Source organism: Mauremys mutica, chromosome 8 (genome assembly GCF_020497125.1).
Source record: "Mauremys mutica isolate MM-2020 ecotype Southern chromosome 8, ASM2049712v1, whole genome shotgun sequence".
In the NCBI taxonomy this organism is placed as follows: Eukaryota; Metazoa; Chordata; order Testudines; family Geoemydidae; genus Mauremys; species Mauremys mutica.
The window spans coordinates 2,864,489-2,883,705 of NC_059079.1; the positions used below are offsets into that span (position 1 = coordinate 2,864,489).

The window sequence follows — 19,217 nt, forward strand, 5'->3', positions numbered from 1 at the left end:
CAAGGAGAATCTTCAGTTGGTATTTGCAGTACAGGGCTTATGACACACAAATGGTTGGTCTGACTCTATCCCGTAGAGGGCAGACACACACCCAGTGCAATATGAATAGACACATTTTCAGGCTCTTTTTACTTCAGTTGAAATAGGCTGGTTTTATTAATTTTACAGTTCCTGTTCAAACTTGCCTCTGTGGTGTTTGCAGCAGCACGAGGCTGGAATGCGCAAACTTGACTACATGCATCCGAAGAAGTGGGCATTCACCCCCGAAAGCTCATGCTCCAATACGTCTGTTAGTCTATAAGGTGCCACAGGACTCTTTGCTGCTTAAACTAGACAGTGCGTCAGGCTAGAAACAGGAAGGGAAAACCAGCCTCTGGGTCAAAAGCAAATGGCCAGAAAGCTGAGGAGCAGATTAGGGTAATTCAAATCCTTCCCATGTTGCTAACTGAGGGGGTGTGGAGGGACACTGGGGAAGGGACTCAATAGAGGAGAGCTAAGGCCATTATGGCTCTGAGTTGTTCTCCCTTATATCCTCCGCTGGCTCTGTCAGCAGCATTTGCTTCACATTATTATGAAAGGTTCCCCTGCCCTTCCAGCCAGCCTGCTGGAGTCCGGTCCATCCTTTTCAGGTTTTTCTCCTGCAGAATTGCCACCCCCACCCCCCAGCACACAGAAATCAGGAGCCAGGCCCCACAAATTGATGAGATTGGTTTGAGACGCTCATAAAATAATAAACTGGGTCGTTTTCTTTATTGCCTGATTTCTGGGCAGTTGGCGGAGGTGTCACTTGCGTCATGTTTTCAAGCTTTTCCCCACAAGTAGGAGGGTTAGAGGCTCACTTTTTAAAAAACCACAAGCTGAGATTCTCACATCATCACAGGACTCCAGGAGCTGGGGCTTTAAGAAATGCACTAAATAGCCCCATCACTGTGGTGTCTGGGCATCTTCCTTCCCGTGGTTCATCGAGTGACTTGTCTGCCTTGGCTGACCTGCCAGCTGCTCTGGGCATCAGCTGGGGTTGGCTGGTAGCACCGAGCTGGTGCAACCTTCCCTCTTGCCTCTGGTCTGGGCTTATAAATTGCTCTGTGTTTCCATCTGGCAAGAGCAGGCCCCGCTCCCCCGAGTGGTACGGGATGTGCCAGGGGCCGGTATGAGCTGAGCGAATGACAGCGGGAGCAAGGGGAACCTCCAGGCCAATGGCACGGGTTGGTAGGCACTGGAAGGTTGATGGGTTCTCGGTCCAGCTCCTGGCGGGAGGAACGTCCCCTCTGGAGACCCCCTCAGCGGAGAGCAAGAATCAAGGGAGGTCACAAGCGTGCGCTCTCCTCTGCCCCATAGAGGTGGATCCTTCCAAGGCAGGAGTCAGGCCCAGGGGTGATGCCCTGAGACTTGTGGCCAGAGGAATCCAGTGTCTCCCCCCTGTACCTGCTGGGAGTCACTCCAAAGCAGGAAGGAGACATCAGAAAGGGAGTGTGGGGGTCTGAAACAAGCAGGCAGGGGAAGGGCTGCAAAGGCAGGGGAAGGGCAACCTGAGCGGCTACCTGCTTGCAGGCCAGGCGGGGGCCGTGAGGCCCGTCTGCGGGCAGGACTCTCCCCAATGGGCTGCTAATATTTTATTTAAAATATCTTTAAAAAGTGGAGGGCAGTGATGTATTGAATGTATTGAGAAAATGCTAATGTGTAATAGTGCGTGTCAGGGGGCTCGTCCATCACCCCGCGCCGCCTTCTGGGGGATCCATATCTAATTAACAGTAATGAATGAGGGAGCTGGGCGGACGACAGCCCGCCAGTTTGTTATGGAAATAAGGCAGTCCCATTAGGCAAAACACTTAATTAAACAAACCGGCCTCCAAGTGGAGTCACGGGCTGGATGGGGCCCAGCCCGTCTCTCAGAACAAGCGCTGGGGCACATGGAGACGCCTTCATCTTCCTGGTGCTCCAGCAGTGCATATGATGCCCAGCAGAGCCCCACCCCCCATGGGGGCCTGTAGGACCTACCATAATATAAACAATAAACAATAATCATAGCTCAGCACTCATATAGCTGCCCAGCTGTGTACATACACACGCATCCCCCAGCCAGCATGCACACAACCCTGCACCCACATATCTCCACACCATGTATGAACCCACCCCGTGCACCCCACACACAGCACCCACCAGGGACCAGTAGGAGGCTTCTGTGGGGGAACCGCTGAGGGGTTTGTGCTGGAGCTGATGGGGCAAAGGGACCCGCTGTCTGGCCCACACTTGGTGCTTTGCAGGGTGAGCTCAGTCCAGCGTGCTCCATAGCGACCCCTCTGGCTGATTCAGGGACAGCACAGCCTGACTCCAAAGGGTGCCCCATGTCGCCCGTATTGGCTGATGGGCTGAGGTTTCTAATGTGGGGTTAAAATGGGGGCGCATCTTTGTGCTTCATAAGGGATAGTGCTGATCCCTGAGTGGGGAGGGGTGAAACCAGCTACAAAGTGTAGATGACGTACCCAAAAGCCTGATTCCCAGCCAGCCTCTGGCACCCTGCAGAGTGAGGCAGTCCCAAGGCCATACTCACTACAGACCCCAAAGCTCAGCCCAGGCGAGAGATCCCCCGTGCCCCAGGCACGTCCTTCAGCCTCCCTAAATCCCCCTGCACCTCTACCTGAGTACGGGAGTCACCACTTCCTGCTCTGATCTCTGCACAACTGTTAACCTGCTGCGGCGGCCCACCCCCAGAGGTGGCTCCACTTCAGTCTCTGTGTATTCGCTTGTCTCCACGTGGGGATTTGCCGGGGCAGAAGCTGCTTTATAATCACAGACCATGGCTACACTCAGACGGGTAAGGAACCCTATGGCTCAAGCCCTTCGGCGGGGGGGGGGTACCTGTGCGGGGTCTGTGGAGCTCCCTGGCAGCTGGGGGAGAACAACTTCATTCACATGCACATCACGCCAGACTGGGATTCGTCCCGTCCCCCCAACCCTTGGCCCCCAGACCCCGGCTTCATGGGCTCACGCATCAATGTGCACAGAGGCACCGAGAGGCTAAACACAGATTTCCAATCCAATGCATGTACTTGGCTCCTGGTCTATTGACACTCAGGCAGCAAGGGCTCAAGGTTAATTCCTTATCAATACGCTATTGTCAGCTCGTTAATCAAAGGAGGAGGTCAGAGGCTGCTGAGGCATGATGGCATGGCAGGACTTTGGGGACGTGGAGAACCTCAGCCCTTCCCGTGTACGATGGTCTGCTGAGGGGTATGGCCAATGTCTAGTGTTTAGATGTGTCTCCATCCTAGCCTGCGGCCTCCCTGCTAGTGCAGGCCTGGCCGTCCCACGCCAGCTCTGCTGATGCGGCTCAATCCCCACCCGCAGGCCCATTCCCACTCCTGCCGGGCCCTTCCCCATACACACAGCTCTGCCCTGGCACCTCCGGGCTCCTCGACTATTCCAGGCCTGGGCTAGACGGTTACTGTTTATGTAAATGAAACTGAAATTACCTTTGATCATTAGAGACTCTCAGAACATCACCAGGGGAGGGGGCTGCAGCTGTGTGTTTTCTGTCTCCCCCATCCCCCCCATGAGCTGTGAGCTCCTGTGTGACTTCCACGCACACGTATGCTGCTTACACGCCAATAAAAGCCTGCACACATCCAGGCCCCAACCCCCACGCACACAAACGCCTGCACAGCCACACGCAGGCACATTCACTTGCACCGCTGCAAGCAGGCAGGCAGAATACGGCCATGTACACACCCCCACACACGGACACAAGCACCCACACATGACTGACATGTACAGAGATGGAGAAGACCTGTTATATCCCTCCCCTGGGCTAGTGCAGGATTCCCCGTAGCGCAGCCTCTCACCTAAATACCTCTTGTGTCTTTGCAGAGACCCTCAGCGCTGTGGTGATTTGCTCTGCACCTGTGAAATGATTCTCACCAGGGAGGCTCAGGAAGGAGCCAAATGTACTGCGACTGCTTCTGAACACAGCCCCCTCACCGAGGCACAGAACACCCCCCCCACACACACACACACCCCACATCCAAAGCTCCAGACCTTGTCAAACTAGGATTCTTAGCGCCCTCTGGTGAGTCCAGCCTAATATTGCACTGGGTGGCCTAGGAACCTCTGAGATGCTGCATGTTTTGGGGTTGGTTTGTTGCAGATAAAATTCTCTCTGGGCGCAGAATCCTGGTGTTTCCGCTATCCCAAGTTTTGGTCTATCTGCTCAGAATACTATGCATTTATTTTTAAATAGTGCAGCGCTGTGTGGACACAATGATTTAAAAGGGAATGCCTTAAACCGGCATAAACAACACTGGGTGGATGCCCGACTGTGGGAAGTTATCCCTGATTAGTTAAAGTTGAAAACCACACCCTGAAATGACTTTCAAGTGCAGACAAGCCTTAAGAATATCCCAGCTACTCCAACTAAGTCAGGATCTCCCTTTTTTGCAGCACTTGTAATTCGTGATGGTTTTCCCCCTCCTTGCATTTCTGAAAAGACACTTTTTACAGGAATACGCTTAGGAACATAGGGATTCCCAGACTGACTCAGACTAGCAATCTGCCTAGTCCAGAATCCTGTCTCTGACATCATCAATAGCAGATGCCTCGGAAGAAGGCGCAAGAAACCCAGTGTCAGGCAGTTATGGAGTAACCTGCCTGTAGGGAGAGCTTCATCCTAACTCCCAATAGTTAGAGGTGGGTTTGAGCCCTGAACCGAGAGGGTTTAGAGCCCTGCCAAGACGCTTGGTTATTATTAAGCCATATCATCATAACTCTTGTTCTCCATCTAAACTGTCCAGCCCTTTTTAAAAGCACCCAAGTTCTGGACCCCAGTGAGAGATGGTGGCAGCAAGCTCCATAAGCTAAGTATGCATTGCATGAAAAAGTATTTCCTTTTATTAGTTTAAATTTGCCACATTTCAATTCCAATGAATGTGTCCCCTTGTTCTGGTGCTATGAGACTGGGGGAATGCAAGCTCCTGATCGACCATCTCCAGGCCATTCGTTATTATCCTGTCCCCTTGTATTCATCTCTTCTCGAAGTTAAACAATCCCAGTCTTCTCCCCTATTTCGGAACAATCCCACCTTCCTTATTCTCTGTGGTGGCTATGCAGGCCCAATCACCTGTGTGACGTGAAAGCTTCCCAACTCTCATGCAGTTCAGAGCCTTTTGAACCCAGATTTGCAACCTGTGCACAGTTCCTGCTAGGCAGTGCACCGAGCACCCACTGCAGGTGGTTGGCCCCAGGACATGCGGGTAGCGTGTGGGGCCTGGAGAAGGCCCTCTTACGTTTTATTTGCCTCTCATAAACCTTTTCAGTTTCAACATGCCACTGAACTCCTCATTGTTTTTGTGGATACAGGCTAACACGGCTACCCCTCTGATACTTGGCACCCTGCAAACATGACATCTGTAGTGCTCTGTTGCCACGGAGCTACTCAGATGCAAAAGGAAAGCACATGACCTCGCAAGAGTCACCTTAAGAATGTTATCAAACTTTTTTTTTTATGTTGGACTTGCAGAGAAATTGGTTATAGTATCAACATCAATCACACTGTAGAAGACAGGAGAAATAGAAGGTGTAGTGCTGCCACCTGTTGCTCATTTCTTGGAATGACAGGTATCTTTTTCATAAATTGCCATTATTTATAGTACAGTTCTATCCGATATGGGTTCTCCTACCTCCTTCACCATTGTATCTGAGCACCTTCCAGCTGTGCGTTAAGCAACGGGATGATCTGCCATGTTTGGCTCCTTCTTTCTCCAATCCTCTCCCATGGGGGAAATGGTGTGTGCATGGGAGAGCTTTGTTTTGTTGGGGAGGGGGCAGGTTATGTAGGTTTTTTGGTCATCCATGATTTATCTTTTTTAAATTATTTATATAGCCCCACTGGCATAGATGGAGCTTTCCAGGCACATATGAAGACAGGGCTCCAGTCCAGAGTTTACTGTCCAAATAAATAGACAAGAGACAGTCTGGAGGAGAGGAAGGGAATGCAACAGAAGACCTTTCAAAATTCCTTTCCTAGTTGTGTGCATAGTTTAACTCTTGCCTATTTGCCTTATTTTAAATCCTGCCTCTTTAACAATCTTGCCACCACTTCAAAACTTAATCAATTTTTATGCTTACTACAGTCTCTACAGCGCATGCTCTGCTGGACAGAGATTTAGGTTCTGATCAAGTAAAGTACTTATGCACGTGTTTAACTTGACTTCACATGCCTACAGTTAAGCACGTGTTTTGCTGGATCATGATCTTATATCAAAACAAAGATAAGCATGAGAACAGTGATTTCAAGAAATGTTTGTGCATGCAATATATTGTCATAAATTCCAGGGCCTGTTCGTTACTGGATGATACCATTATTGTAAATGTAGAATATTATGTTAGATCCATGGAAATTCCCTTTGTCCAACTTCAGTTGAGCTTTAACATTTATGAGTCGCATCATCTCAACAACTAAAGAAATGTAAACGAATCGCCCATCCACCTCTCCCACACAAAAGCTTGGGTGAACGTGGTGGTCGTCAAATGTGAAAGGCCAGAAGCACACATTAGGAGAACCTTTTACATAGGTAATTCCCAGAGAACAGCTCTTGCCATTGCATTTCCAGTCTGTTCTGCACACCCCCTACTGTTCCAGTTCCGTGGCTCGGTGGGGCAGGACTGGCCATTTGTACCAAATTCTGCAGTGACGTTTGGTGGTAAGCTGAACCAAATATCACCCTGGTCTGCAGAGTATAAAAGGAATAACCACCCCAGAACCTCAAAGTGCTTTAATGGTCAGTATCCTCTCAATAGCAATCCTCTTTAGGACCAGAATTTGCAATACATTGGTCAAGGGTTGAGTATATATAGCGAGTCACCGTGGGTTACATACTGCAATGGAACTATATATCCATTTTTACCACACTAAACTTTCTCCTGTTGACAGGTTTTCTAACTTCATTACTGGCTATAAAGGAAAAGCCACACAGGGGATGACTGGCTGAATAGACAGCCAACCTCCTAACAGAGACAAGCTTGTTGTGATTTATGTACCTGCAGGTGTGCACTTGTGAAATTAATAAAAATTGGGCCATCTGCATTACTGTCCTGAACCTCTAGAGGGCTCCAGGCTCCTTCACTTGCTACTAGAGACCTGATTTGATGGGTTGGATCTGCAGGTGGTTCGTCTAGTGAAAATAATTGTTTTGTTTTTTAGTTTGTTGGTAAATTTGGCAGCAAGGTGCTAATACCACTCACTCCTCCTTATCCGGTAAAACCAGCTAGGGCCAGCTTCACAAGGGAGATTTAGGTGCCATCACCACCTTCTCCTCTTGGTGCTTTGGGAATCCCAGTGGGGCTTAGGCATGGGTCAGGAGCACTGCTGCTGTGTGCAGGACAGTGGCAGCTGCATACAAGACCCCAGTGGCTGCATGCATGCCCACTAGTAGAAATGTAGGGGCCTAGGGGACTTTATCAGCATAGGGAATTTAGATGGCTACAGGGTTAGGCGGTGGCTGAGCAGAGGTTTTGTGAATGCCAGTGGCATCTAGCCGTTGTATTTAGGCCCTTAAAGAGATAGTTGGTCACCTACGTCCCCCTTGTGACCACAGCCCCTACTGTGAAGGCTCCACCCCTTAGCCTTGACCTGCAATACCCCACGTTAGTCTAGTGCCTGGATCTTCCAGCCCTGCGAACACGCCTGCATCTGGGCCTCCTGTTCTAATGTTGGGATTCCTGCTCGCACAGATGGTCAGCTGTGCCACACTGCATGGCAGCTTGGAAAAGTGAACAGATGCCTGCTGGGGAATAAGAGATTACACACACAAAAAACATTTTTCACTTGTGATCTGATTAGTATTTGAACGTAGCTCTCCAGTCACCAATAGCCGGTGTATTAACCCACGGTTTCAAACAATAGCGAACACAAGGGGACAAAAAAGGGGCATGTATTATATAGCAGAAAAGAGGGGAAGAGACAAAAATCAATGTTAAGCCATATATAATACCAAATAATATACCACACTTGACCACAATTAAAACTATAGGTCCCTCATGGGGTGGGGAAAAATGAGCCCACCGCTGAAGCTTTGTGGTTACAAGTTATTCTGTAACTCAGTTGGCTTGATATGCATTTGCCTAATATTCAAGGGGACATCTGGGTGTGTACATTAGTCCTTAATTTTAAACAGGGTTCATTAATCAGGGAAATTCGTGTAAACAGATTTCAGCCGGTTTTCTCTACAGACAATAGAGCAGATGAATAATTGGTTTAGTGCTGCCACCCGCTGGCCACGTTGTGGAATAGCCACACAAATAGATGCTCCACAACGTTCAGTACTTGAGTCAACAAATCTGAGAACTACATTTCCGACTCACTGTGATTGTATTAATTCATGAGGTGTGTTCAGTGGAATGCGCTTAAACACGGCTATAAAAGCTGCACCTACAGAAGTCAGTGCAGAGGCAAGTGCTAGTTAGTTTAATAACCTTTCTTTAGTATCTCTGCTCCTTAAGAGGGAGCTTTTACATTTCTGCAACTCTTTGGTTTGATGTTCAGAAACAAAAATACAGCCTTGGCTCTGTGGATTCCACTGGTGAACAAGAACGCTAGAGAAAGCAGCTTGCTCCCAAAAGAACACTGTATCCAGATTGGCTTCTTGACTGCTTTTGGCATCTAAAGTTAAAAATGCACCATAAACCAACATTCCTGTCCGTACACTGCTCTGAAGGCACTGTTTGGGATACAGGCAGAACGGTTTAGTTATGTCTGTTTCACAAGCAGAATGGGAGGAAAAATCTGAATTGGAGACTTCTGAAAGGGGAGAAGATAACGCAAATCACAGAAAAATGTCCCCAGTGCTGAGAGAAAACTACCAATTAAAAAAAATTGTAACGAGTTCATTAAAATGAACCCAATTAAGTCAGCACTTGAGTGTCATCTTTCCAGTTAATTCACACACGCCGCTTGTACACAACATGTAAAGACAGGGTTGTGTTGCTACATTGTTTGTTATTCTTTTCCTTCATAGTTCCCCTAAAAGCAACCTCATTGTCCCTCCTGCAATCTCAGGGATTGGTGACAACTCATGATATATTGACCCTTTTTAAAAAGTGCAAGTTGTTCTCTCCAGAGAGATGTTAGAGCTTTCCATTGCTCCTGGACCCTGCATTCTCCCCTCCCATTGTACCTGCAGTTTGTTTGCAATGCTGGGGGGGGGGGGAGAAGTGAGGAGGAGGGGGGAAATGTACTGACACTGCTTTTATCTCCACCAAAAGCTCAACAGCTGGAAAGGAGATGCCACAATCTGCTTCTCCATCGGGTAGAAGGAGTGCGTTTCAGGGTCTGTGTTACACTGGATTCACTGGACAGCCTCTAGAGCATGGTGACAGGCAGAAATGGCGACTTTTTTTTTAAAGTCATTGTAAGTTTGATATTTTATTTTCCCCTCTCACCTTTAATTCCTTGGCACAGTGTTAGGCTTTTGGGGTCAGTTTAACAGAGGAGATTCAGGAAACATGATGTGCAAACCTCAGCGTCCACAGGCAGAACATTGTGCTCTATTAAGAGCAAAGACAGTCATGTACGTGTCAAAAGAAGATGCAGAAGGACTCCCCAGTTCTGCGGTAGGGCCCCTCTCTGAGCTGTTTGGGAAGCTGAAAAAAGCTGCAGTTGCACTGTTGTTTCTGCTTGCAAACTGAGGCAGATTGTAAAATAGATTATAAACAGTAAGAATACATTTCTAAATCCCCATTTCAAGTGCATTTGAATAAGCATTTCCTCCCAACCCTGCTACTGGACCCCGCAGGGAAGTGACAGGGTACTGTACTACTCAGCTCTGATTCACATTTGTGGGGTTGCAGAGGAGGAAAGTGATGACATTACGAAGTGGCTCTTGCTGGGGGAACAACTCATTAACATCCTCTAGTCAGCATGACGGCTGTATGCAGGAGGGAAACCACAGGGACGAACTGTGTCCTCAGCCAGCTGTACAGGTGTTCACAAGGCACTGGATCCCGTGAGGGACTAGCATCATTTCAGAGGCCCCAGATTAAATCACGCTGTGCTGGAAAGCAGCAGGCTTTTCCAGGGTTATCATTCAATCTACCCCTCCCCCACCCTCCCAAAATATCAGGATCCATGAACACACGGAAAGTCAGATCAGTGAGAACGCAACCAATTCACCCTTGGTAGAGTGTAGTATAGTCCTTCCCCTACTTTAACCCCTCACTCCCCCTCCACAGAGGAAACCCAAACAACAGTGTGTTTGCCAGCTTGGCTCATCCCATCAAACACGTCTGTACAGGGAGTGTCTGCATGTGTAGATTAGTCAACAAGTCTTCTGGAATGTGACAAATGATGCTAGTTGGTAATGAGAGAGGATCAGAGAGAAAGCACTTTCTGAAAGACCCAGGAAATTTGGGCCCAGGAGGGGAGACAGAACTCAGGGTTACAGATACCCAAAGTGACCTCCCTGCACTCCTAGACACACCTTAGCAGACTGGTAAATCTACCCAGCGAAGCACAGCTGTTCACCCAACGCTGTCAGCAATGAGAGGGAAGCAGCAGGGGAGAGGAACAAAGACCAGACCCTGAGACATGTTAGATATTTCACAGATAAAGCTTTAAATTAACTCAGCTATGGGGGCTTGAGTCATCCAGCAAGGCAGCAGCCCCTTGGCCATTCTGCCCCAGCCCTATTAACAGAACCAGGCTGACACATTGGCTCGCAGTTACCTGCACTGCCCTTTTGGAGATCCTGTGTTTGACTGCTGTAGCTGATCTCCAGCTAGGAGTAGGGCTGAGGTGCAGTGCCTTGCAGGCAGGGATAGGGAGGGACCTGCATTGATCTGCCCTATTAAAGACTCTGCCAAGAGTCTCATTCTGTCCTCCTCAATGGGACTATACGCAGGGCTGAGCGAGAGGAGTGTAAATAGAAGGGTGGGGTGGGGAGTGGGAGAATGAGCTGACACTGCAGAGCTTCAGCTGACTCAACAGTGGGCCGGAGGAAGTAGCAGATAAACCCCAAAACCTAGGCTAATTGGAGAGCCCTGGGTCACAGAATTGCTCCAGTGTAACAAGCTGGAGAGTGGATGTGGACGGAGATGTAAGTTATACACCAGGGACTACGATAGTGGAGGGCAGCAGGGAGAGAGGAAGAGGGTATAAAAAGGGGGGTGCAGTGCTCCCCCACTCACAGTAATTCATTCCTTTCTCTGGCCTCCTATGGTGAAATTCCAGCCCTGGCAAACCTCCCACTGACTTCAGTGGGGTCAGGATTTTACCCCATCAGGTAAGTTATGTTCATTTAGACTCTCTTGGCTCTACTTAGCACCATCACCTCTGCCCAGCCCAACAACCGATTTGGAGGCTCCAGACACCCAGCTGTGCACTGGATGCCGAGAAATCAGCAATTCTGTGCCTCCAGGCTCTGAGGAAGGATGTTGGGATCAGGATTTTATTGTAAGCAGAGATGCTGAAGAAAGAGAGGCACAGAGAGAGAGAGAGAGCGCGCATGCACGCACAGTTTGTTTCTGGTGTGATCCCAGTGAAGAGGGAGCATCTGCTGGGGGTCTTTACACAGGCACTTGCTACCTCTGCCTGGGTGGAACCTACGAGCATCCAACGCAGTCATACATGAAAGAAGTGCAGAGGCTCATGTAATAGGAGGGATATGCCGGCAAGTGACTGACATGAGCAGAGTCTGAGAAGTCCACAGCTCTCACTGCGACATTGTGCTGCCTCCGGGCCTCAATCATGTGCTCTATGTCACTGGCCAAGATGATCCTGTCACCCTTGGAGTAGAGGTAGAGCTCGGGCCACCTCGAAGGCCCCTTCAGCAGGGCATCATAATGGGTCTCATGGAAGAAGCGAGTCACTGGATGCAGCAAGATCCGCAGCACCACCACCAGGACGGTGAAGACAAGCAGGAGGCAATACTTGAGCAGCACGTTAGTTGATCCCAAGACAGCTGCCAAGGCACGCAGACTCCCCATCATGTTTCTTCTGCCGGGGGCACTATCAAAAATGGTGCCCACCACCTTGAGGCTGCTGAATTGCCCGTGCGTGTGGATGAGCTCTAGGATGTAGCGGTAAAGCATGACCCCGCCATTGCTGAACACATGAAACAGCAGGGGTTTCTTTTCAATTTTATAGTCAAAGAGCAGCTCCAGCAGCTTTCTAGCTGGGGTCCGGAGGGACCTGATGCCAAAGGATTCTGCAAAAAACGTCATCTCCCATGGAGCTGTGTAGCGGATAACTGTGCACCCCTGGGAGGAACAGAGAGACACCCATCGAGGGCTGCATGTTACATAGAAAGGCAAGCTCCTTCAGGATCCTAATCTGCCACCGTGTTCATAGCATTTGCCCTACAGGACAGAGCAATGATCCCTCTTCCTGAATCAGGAATTGGCCAGTGCTGGCTCACCATTCGTGTATCTTTAGTATAACATCATCCACAACATTGGTGAAGGAGGGGGAATTTCCTCCTGTCCCTGGCTGGTGATCATTTGGGCACAGTAGCATCAGGATCTGGTAATACCTACCCCAGCCAAGATCCTATATAGAAGCCATTTTTATGGGTGGCCTACACCTAATCCTTTTTTGAAGCTTGCTAACCTCTAGCTATTTGATCAGATGGGGGGAGGGGGGTTTGGTCACAGTAGATTCCACTTAATAGCCACCTTGATATTGATAACTTCTGGTTAATAGCAACATTTGGGTGGGAACCAATCCCGTCCCATTGACTTTAATGTGAATGGGATCTGGATCTTGGTAATACCATGCTGATTAACAACATGTTTTAGAAGAAAGACCCCGACTGTAGGCAGGTTTGCAAGGCTGCAGCCAGGGAAGGAGGTGCTGGGACACACCTTCCCTCACTGCAGCCAGGCAAACCTGCCTCCAGCCAGCACTCACCCTGCCCTTGTGCTTCCTTCTAGGACTGTAGCGCTGTAAACCTGCCTGTGCCCAGGGACAGCTCAGGAGGTCAGGGCTGTGGGCAGGGAAGGAGTGGGAGATGCAGCCCAGATGTCAGAGCTGCACAGTACCTCTCCCTGCACCTTGGGAAGGAAGCACTAGGACATTCTGAGCCCCAACCCAGAGGGAGGTCAAGGAGAGTCACTATGCAACCCCACAGGTCCCCAGTGCCCCGCTCCCTGTAGAAAGCCCCAGCATCTGGGCTGCAGCCCCCTCCCTGATGCTGCCCTGCCTGCATGCAGGTTTGCAGTCAGGGAAGGTCTATCCCACTGTTTCATTCCCTGGCTGCAGCCCTGCAAATGTGCTTTCCACTTATTACCAACTGATGGATAATGGCAGCTTTTGCTGGTAACTGAGGAACTGTTCCTAAGCAGAACCACGTACCTAAGAGCTTGGGCCGCTTGGCTATATAGCTAAGAGCCCACATTTAGATATATGCCTTGTGTTACTCTGACTATTCTCTTTACTAATGGCAGGTTTTAATGATGTCAGGCACCCAGGTGCTGAAGCAATGGGCCCCCACAGAAGTTTCTAAATAAATGTGGATGAAGCTAGTTGTATAAGCGCTGAATCTTTCACATTAGCTTCTATATAGAAGCCATTTGAGAAATGAAGAGAAAAGGCATCAAAACAGCTATGTCCAGAGGGGACTGGGGAGAAGCGAGGAAGAAATCTTCACTTATTCTAATAGATTTTAACTACTTCCTAGAGGAAGGAAGGTCCACCCACTTCCCTATTAGAACCCTACACATCCCTTCACTTCTCTGGATTTCCTACCCTCGAGGGTCTGCACCCTGCCCATCATCCTTCTGGCCAAGGAAGACTTGCCAAGAGTCCCATGGCAGCATGTCAAAAATGCTCATCTGACCAGCAGGGGTAACTGATGGCCGCTGGGCAATAAAAAGTACTGCATTACCCATCTTCTCCCATGGGCTGAGCATGGCCACCCACACATAGCATGAGGCTGGCAGGGGAGTTGGGGTCTCCCACATGGCATCGCAGAACACAAAGCCATGATAAATTATCAGGTGTACCCTCCCCATTCAGTTTCTGAGTCCATAACCACTCTATGGCTTCAGCTTCATTTGTAAAGATTCAAAAAGTTCATTTAAGAGATCTCGGAATTAGGGAAATAAAAACCTCCAATAATAAAAACCAAGCCAAGGTACCATAACCACTCAAATAACTGCAGCTAAGCACACCAAAAAACAAACCCTCCCAAGAGTCTCCCGCATCTCGTCAACCCTCCAACACCTTACGATTTGAAACTGTTACTCATTGTCTGTATAAATACAGCTGGGACAGTGGTTACACTGAAACTATGCAAGCACCACACCCACCCCTAGCATTTACAGTGATCAAGCCCTTAGGAAATAAAATCCTTGGGGCAAAGAACTGTTTCATTTTTCTAGCTGGACAGCAGCATGTGGCAGGTGCAGCCTAGCTGGGGTGTTCAGCCCACAGAGGAGAACAGGTACATGAGATAAAAGAACTACATAAGGCACCGGGGCACCCCACAAGAAAATCAAATGTTCTGGTTTTGGGTGTTTGAGGTAATAAACAACAAGTCCACAGAAAGCAGATGCTTTTGGCAAAAAATTAGTCAAAAAAAACCAATTTTCCATTAAAATGGCAATGGAAATTTTTCTGCCAGACACAGTTGTGTGGCTTAATCCTTGTAAAGTGCTAAATATTCATCATATAAGGGTCAGAAGGAAGTTCGTTCTCCATGGCTCATTCCATCCTTAGAGTCTCTGCTAGGCTTGCTTAAAAGGGAACTAGTTAGGACTAAATGAAACTGTGTATTTTAGAATGCAGACACCTGTCTTTCTGGCAACGGGATTGAGATACCAAATGCATTTCATGCAGGATACTGAGCAGTTGCAGAATGCTGTGGCCAGTAGCAACCCAGCTGTTACCAATCCTGAGACATCGAGTCACAAGTCATTCTGTACTAGAACACACTTTAATTTATGTATCAGAAGGGTAGCCCTGTTAGTCTGGATTGGTAAACAACAACAAAGAGTCCTGTGGCACCTTAAATACGGGCATTCACCCACGAAAGCTCATGCTCCAATACATCTGTTAGTCTATAAGGTGCCAAAGGACTCTTGGTTGCACTTTAATTTATGGCCCTCACATGTCAGGTTAAACATCAACTCTTCAGAGGCTGCCATGTGAGGCAGTCATGCGGGGTAGTATTCAAAGTACAACTTTGGCATCTATCTTTGCAACCAATTTGGATCCAAAACAAAGTCCATTGTCACATATTGATAAACAGGTGAGAAATAATGGGCCTAAATTCCAGTAGGTCCAAAAGCCACACACTTTCCATCATTCCATGGACCAACAAAGCAAGATATTTTAAAAGGGGACTGATAATGAGACAGACACTATCAGAAACTTCCACTTCTAGGTCACTATATCAAATCCTGTCCAGGTTGGTAATGACTGAACATTGTTACCATCTGATGGCTGTTCCATACATTGTGTGAAATGAGTTTAGGGGCATCAAATCAATTCCCAGTAGCTAGGCAACCTAATCCAAAAAGCCACCAATAACCAGCACCCTTGTTAGTCTCAGAAGAAAGGCCAGAAGCTGAACAAGCCATGGTTGAACTTGCCTTTGACCCTTAAAGTTGGCCCTGCCAGGTCTGTACAGACATATGCAGCTTGCACTCTCACTGCCCATGTTATACATAGTCTGTGGATAAATGGAGGACAAAGATTTACACCGGTTTTCAAATCTTTAAAACTTCAGAAATTTTGAAAAAGGCAAAAGAAGAATTCCTTTTAGGAAGCACTTCCTGCCGCTTCGCTGTACATACAGTATAGCCAGGGTCTTAAAGGCAGTGTGCAGAGAGTGTTAACATGCTATTTGAAAATGCAAGGAGCTTTCACACAAAACTAAGTCCAACACTTTCTTCTAGGCTTCTCTGAAGTCGTAAGAAGGGGTAAGGTCTTTTCACCAGAGTGCAGGGGAGAAAATTCCTCAGGGAACCTTGCTATAGCTTTATATTGGCATAGAAAGATGAATGATTTACTCACCTTCTGATGGTAGATGGTGCTGTATTTCACCAGGTGTTTATCACGGCAGCCAGCCCACCCCAGCAGAATTACCACAGGCCAGTTATTTTTGTTTCCCATCTCTGGACTAGTGTCTGAAATAAACCAGATTTTTAAAAAATGAAACTGCCCTTCAGTCCACTAGAGTCAGAGTGAAATTGCAACCTAACTACTTAATAAGGATAATGGTTTTAACCCCACCCCAAGCCTGGACTGCAACTATTGTGCTTATAACTGGATTCCTTCTGTAACCTATCAATTAGCTGTTATTGCCATATTATTTGTGTTACAAAACAATCAAGACTAGGGCCCAACTGTAATGGGCACAGTACAAAAAATAAAATGACAAATCTTGCCCCAAACAACTTAGAGTGTAAAGAAGGACAAAAGGCTACAGGCCAAGGTAGGACACAAATAAGGGGGTAAAGATGCTAAAAACTAGACGCTCACATTATAAATGTTTCTAAAATTCAGGTTTCAAAAAAATCCATTTACCAGTGGCAAATAGCAAGTTTTTCCATCACGGTAAATCTCCTTGATTTTTTGAGAAGTTTACATTCGCATTAAAAAAAGTTTCCAGCTCAGTTGGTTACTTAAGGCTTGTCTACACATGGAGTTAGCTCTGATCCTTTGAAAGTGCGTTACGCTAAACAGAAACAAGGCACCATTATTCCAAAATAAGAGTGTCCACATGGGGAGTTAATCAGGAATAACGCCATGTGTAGGCAAGCCCCAAGATATTAGTTTTGTCTTGTTTTTAAGCCACCCCAATAGTGCCCTTGGCTCTTTAAAAATACATAAAAAGATGTGGTCGTTGCCCCAAAGATTTTCCAACCTAATATCAGATGCAGTGGAATGAGAGCGACAGACACCAGCCGAAGGACCTGGGACACGGCAATAACCTTACAGGGTGACGGTCTGGCCCTGCCCAGCGTGTTGTTTCCATACACAGACCATTCTGCCACTAATAACTGTTTCTGATTAACACTCCCAGGCACAATGGAGGAAGCGATTTAAAGGAGGCAGGAGCCCTGTGTATCCCCAGCTCACCTGAAGCCACCAGGAAGCACAGCTACAGGATTATTTTGCTAACAGGAATGTGAGAAAGGATTAAGGGCAAATCCTGCAACAGCAACACCCCTGCCACTAAGCCCCCTCTGGGCTACTAGGGACAACACTGCACAGCCCCTGGGGGCATCAGGCACTTGCCTCCCCTCGCCTCTTCCCCCCAGAGCATCAGACACTCACCCCCCCCAGCCTGTCTCCCCATCCTCTTCCCCCAGGGCATCAGACACCCCCTCACCTCATCCTGTCCCCCACTTTCCCCAGGGGTCTCCCCTTCCTCCAGGGGCATCAAACACCCACCCCCCCACACCTCTTCCCCCCAGGGCATCAGACACCCCCCTTCCCCCCAGGATATTAGACCCCCCACCTCACCCTGTCCCCCCACTTCCCCTGGGGCATCAGACCCCCCTCACCTCACCCTGTCCCCCCCTCTTCCCCCGGGGTATCGGACACCCCCCCACCTCACCCTGTCCCCCACTTCCCCTGGGGCATCAGACCCCCCTCACCTCACCCTGTCCCCCCCCTTCCCCTGGGGCATCGGACACCCCCCCACCTCACCCTGTCCCCCCCTTCCCCCGGGGCATCAGACCCCCCCCACCTCGCCCTGTCCCCCCCTTTCCCCAGGGGTCTCCCCTTCCTCCAGGGGCATCAAACACCCACCCCCCAACACCTCTTCCCCCCGGGATATCAGACCCCCCACCTCACCCTGTCCCCCCGCTTCCCCCAGGTCATCAGACCCCCCCCACCTCACCCTGCCCCCCCTTCCCCCGGGGCATCAGGCCCCCCCCACCTCGCCCTGCCCCCCCTTCCCCTGGGGCATCAGTCCCCCCTCACGTCACTCGGTCCCCCCCCTTCCCCTGGGGCATCAGACCCCCTCACCTCACCCTGTCCCCCCCCTTCCCCTGGGGCATCAGACACCCCCTCACCACACCCTGTCCCCCCCTGTCACCTGGGGCATCAGACTCCCCCTCACCTCACCCTGTCCCCCCCCTTCCCCCGGGGCATCAGACCCCCCTCACCTCACCCTGCCCCCCCTTCCCCTGGGGCATCAGGCCCCCCCCACCTCGCCCTGCCCCCCCTTCCCCTGGGGCATCAGACACCCCCTCACCTCACCCTGTCCCCCCCCTTCCCCTGGGGCATCAGACCCCCCTCACCTCACCCTGTCCCCCCCCTTCCCCTGGGGCATCAGACCCCCCTCACCTCACCCTGTCCCCCCCTTTCCCCTGGGGCATCAGACACCCCCTCACCTCACCCTGTCCCCCCCCGTCCCCCGGGGCATCAGGCCCCCCCCCACCTCGCCCTGCCCCCCCTTCCCCTGGGGCATCAGACCCCCCTCACCTCACCCTGTCCCCCCCTTCCCCTGGGGCATCAGACACCCCCTCACCTCACCCTGTCCCCCCCTTCCCCTGGGGCATCAGACACCCCCTCACCTCACCCTGTCCCCCACTTTCCCCAGGGGTCTCCCCTTCCTCCAGGGGCATCAAACACCCACCCCCCCACACCTCTTCCCCCCGGGATATCAGACCCCCCACCTCGCCCTGCCCCCCCTTCCCCCGGGGCATCAGACCCCCCCACCTCGCCCTGCCCCCCGCGGGGTCGCTGGGCCCGCGGGGATTGCGGGGAGCCCGTACCCGGCCGGCCCCCCGGCGGCAGCTCGATGGTATAGTCCAGCTCGCGGCCCCCCATGCTCGGACGCGCTGAGCAGATCACAGTCCCACTCTCGGACCGAAGCGCCCGCCCTCCACACCGGAAGTGACCGCCCCCTCCGGCGACCCCAGCCAATAGGAGCGATCAAGAACCACGCCCTGTGACCTCACATCCTAGCAACGCGCCTCTCGGGAGCTAACAGAACCCGCGCCCCTAGCAACTGCGGTCTCTCCAGCGCCCCGCCCACCGGGTCGGAACGAGGCTTCCCATTGGTCGAAGGCCTGTGGCCTGTCCGTCTGGGATGTCAATCTAGCTGCGGAGCTGGCGGGGAGGTGAGCGGGAGCCGCGTCCAATCGACACCCCGTCTATGGGGGCCCAGAGCTGGGCGGGGGAGGGGCTGGGGGGTGCAGGACTGGGGGGTTGGTAGGTTGGGGAGGATGTAGGTGGGGTGGGTGTAGGTGGGGGAAGGGCTGGGGGTTGGTGG

The 19,217-nt window shown here is 50.4% G+C and overlaps 2 protein-coding genes across 6 annotated transcripts in view; one reads left to right on the forward strand and one right to left on the reverse strand.

The window, feature by feature from the left end:
• Positions 1–6,307: 6,307 nt before the first annotated feature.
• On the reverse strand, positions 6,308–18,862 carry TMEM53 (transmembrane protein 53). 5 transcript variants are annotated; one of them, XM_045028340.1, is made up of 4 exons: positions 18,718–18,818; positions 17,072–17,109; positions 16,004–16,116; positions 6,309–12,246 (listed from the first exon to the last, which is right to left on the reverse strand). In XM_045028340.1, exons 3-4 carry the CDS (start codon positions 16,100–16,102, stop codon positions 11,590–11,592), a joined length of 756 nt encoding a protein of 251 aa, XP_044884275.1. In that variant the 5' UTR covers positions 16,103–16,116; positions 17,072–17,109; positions 18,718–18,818; the 3' UTR covers positions 6,309–11,589. The 5 variants fall into 5 exon arrangements, with proteins under 5 accessions (XP_044884278.1, XP_044884275.1, XP_044884274.1 ...); XM_045028339.1 differs by lacking the exon at positions 18,718–18,818 and adding an exon at positions 18,662–18,705; XM_045028342.1 differs by lacking the exons at positions 17,072–17,109; positions 18,718–18,818 and adding an exon at positions 18,662–18,689.
• Positions 18,863–18,936: 74 nt separating this feature from the next.
• ARMH1 (armadillo like helical domain containing 1) overlaps positions 18,937–19,217 on the forward strand; it is a 61,647-nt gene continuing 61,366 nt past the window's right edge. The window contains exon 1 of the mRNA XM_045026786.1: positions 18,937–19,065. The gene's annotated coding sequence lies outside the window, so the exon portion shown is untranslated. The remainder of the gene's footprint in view (positions 19,066–19,217) is intronic.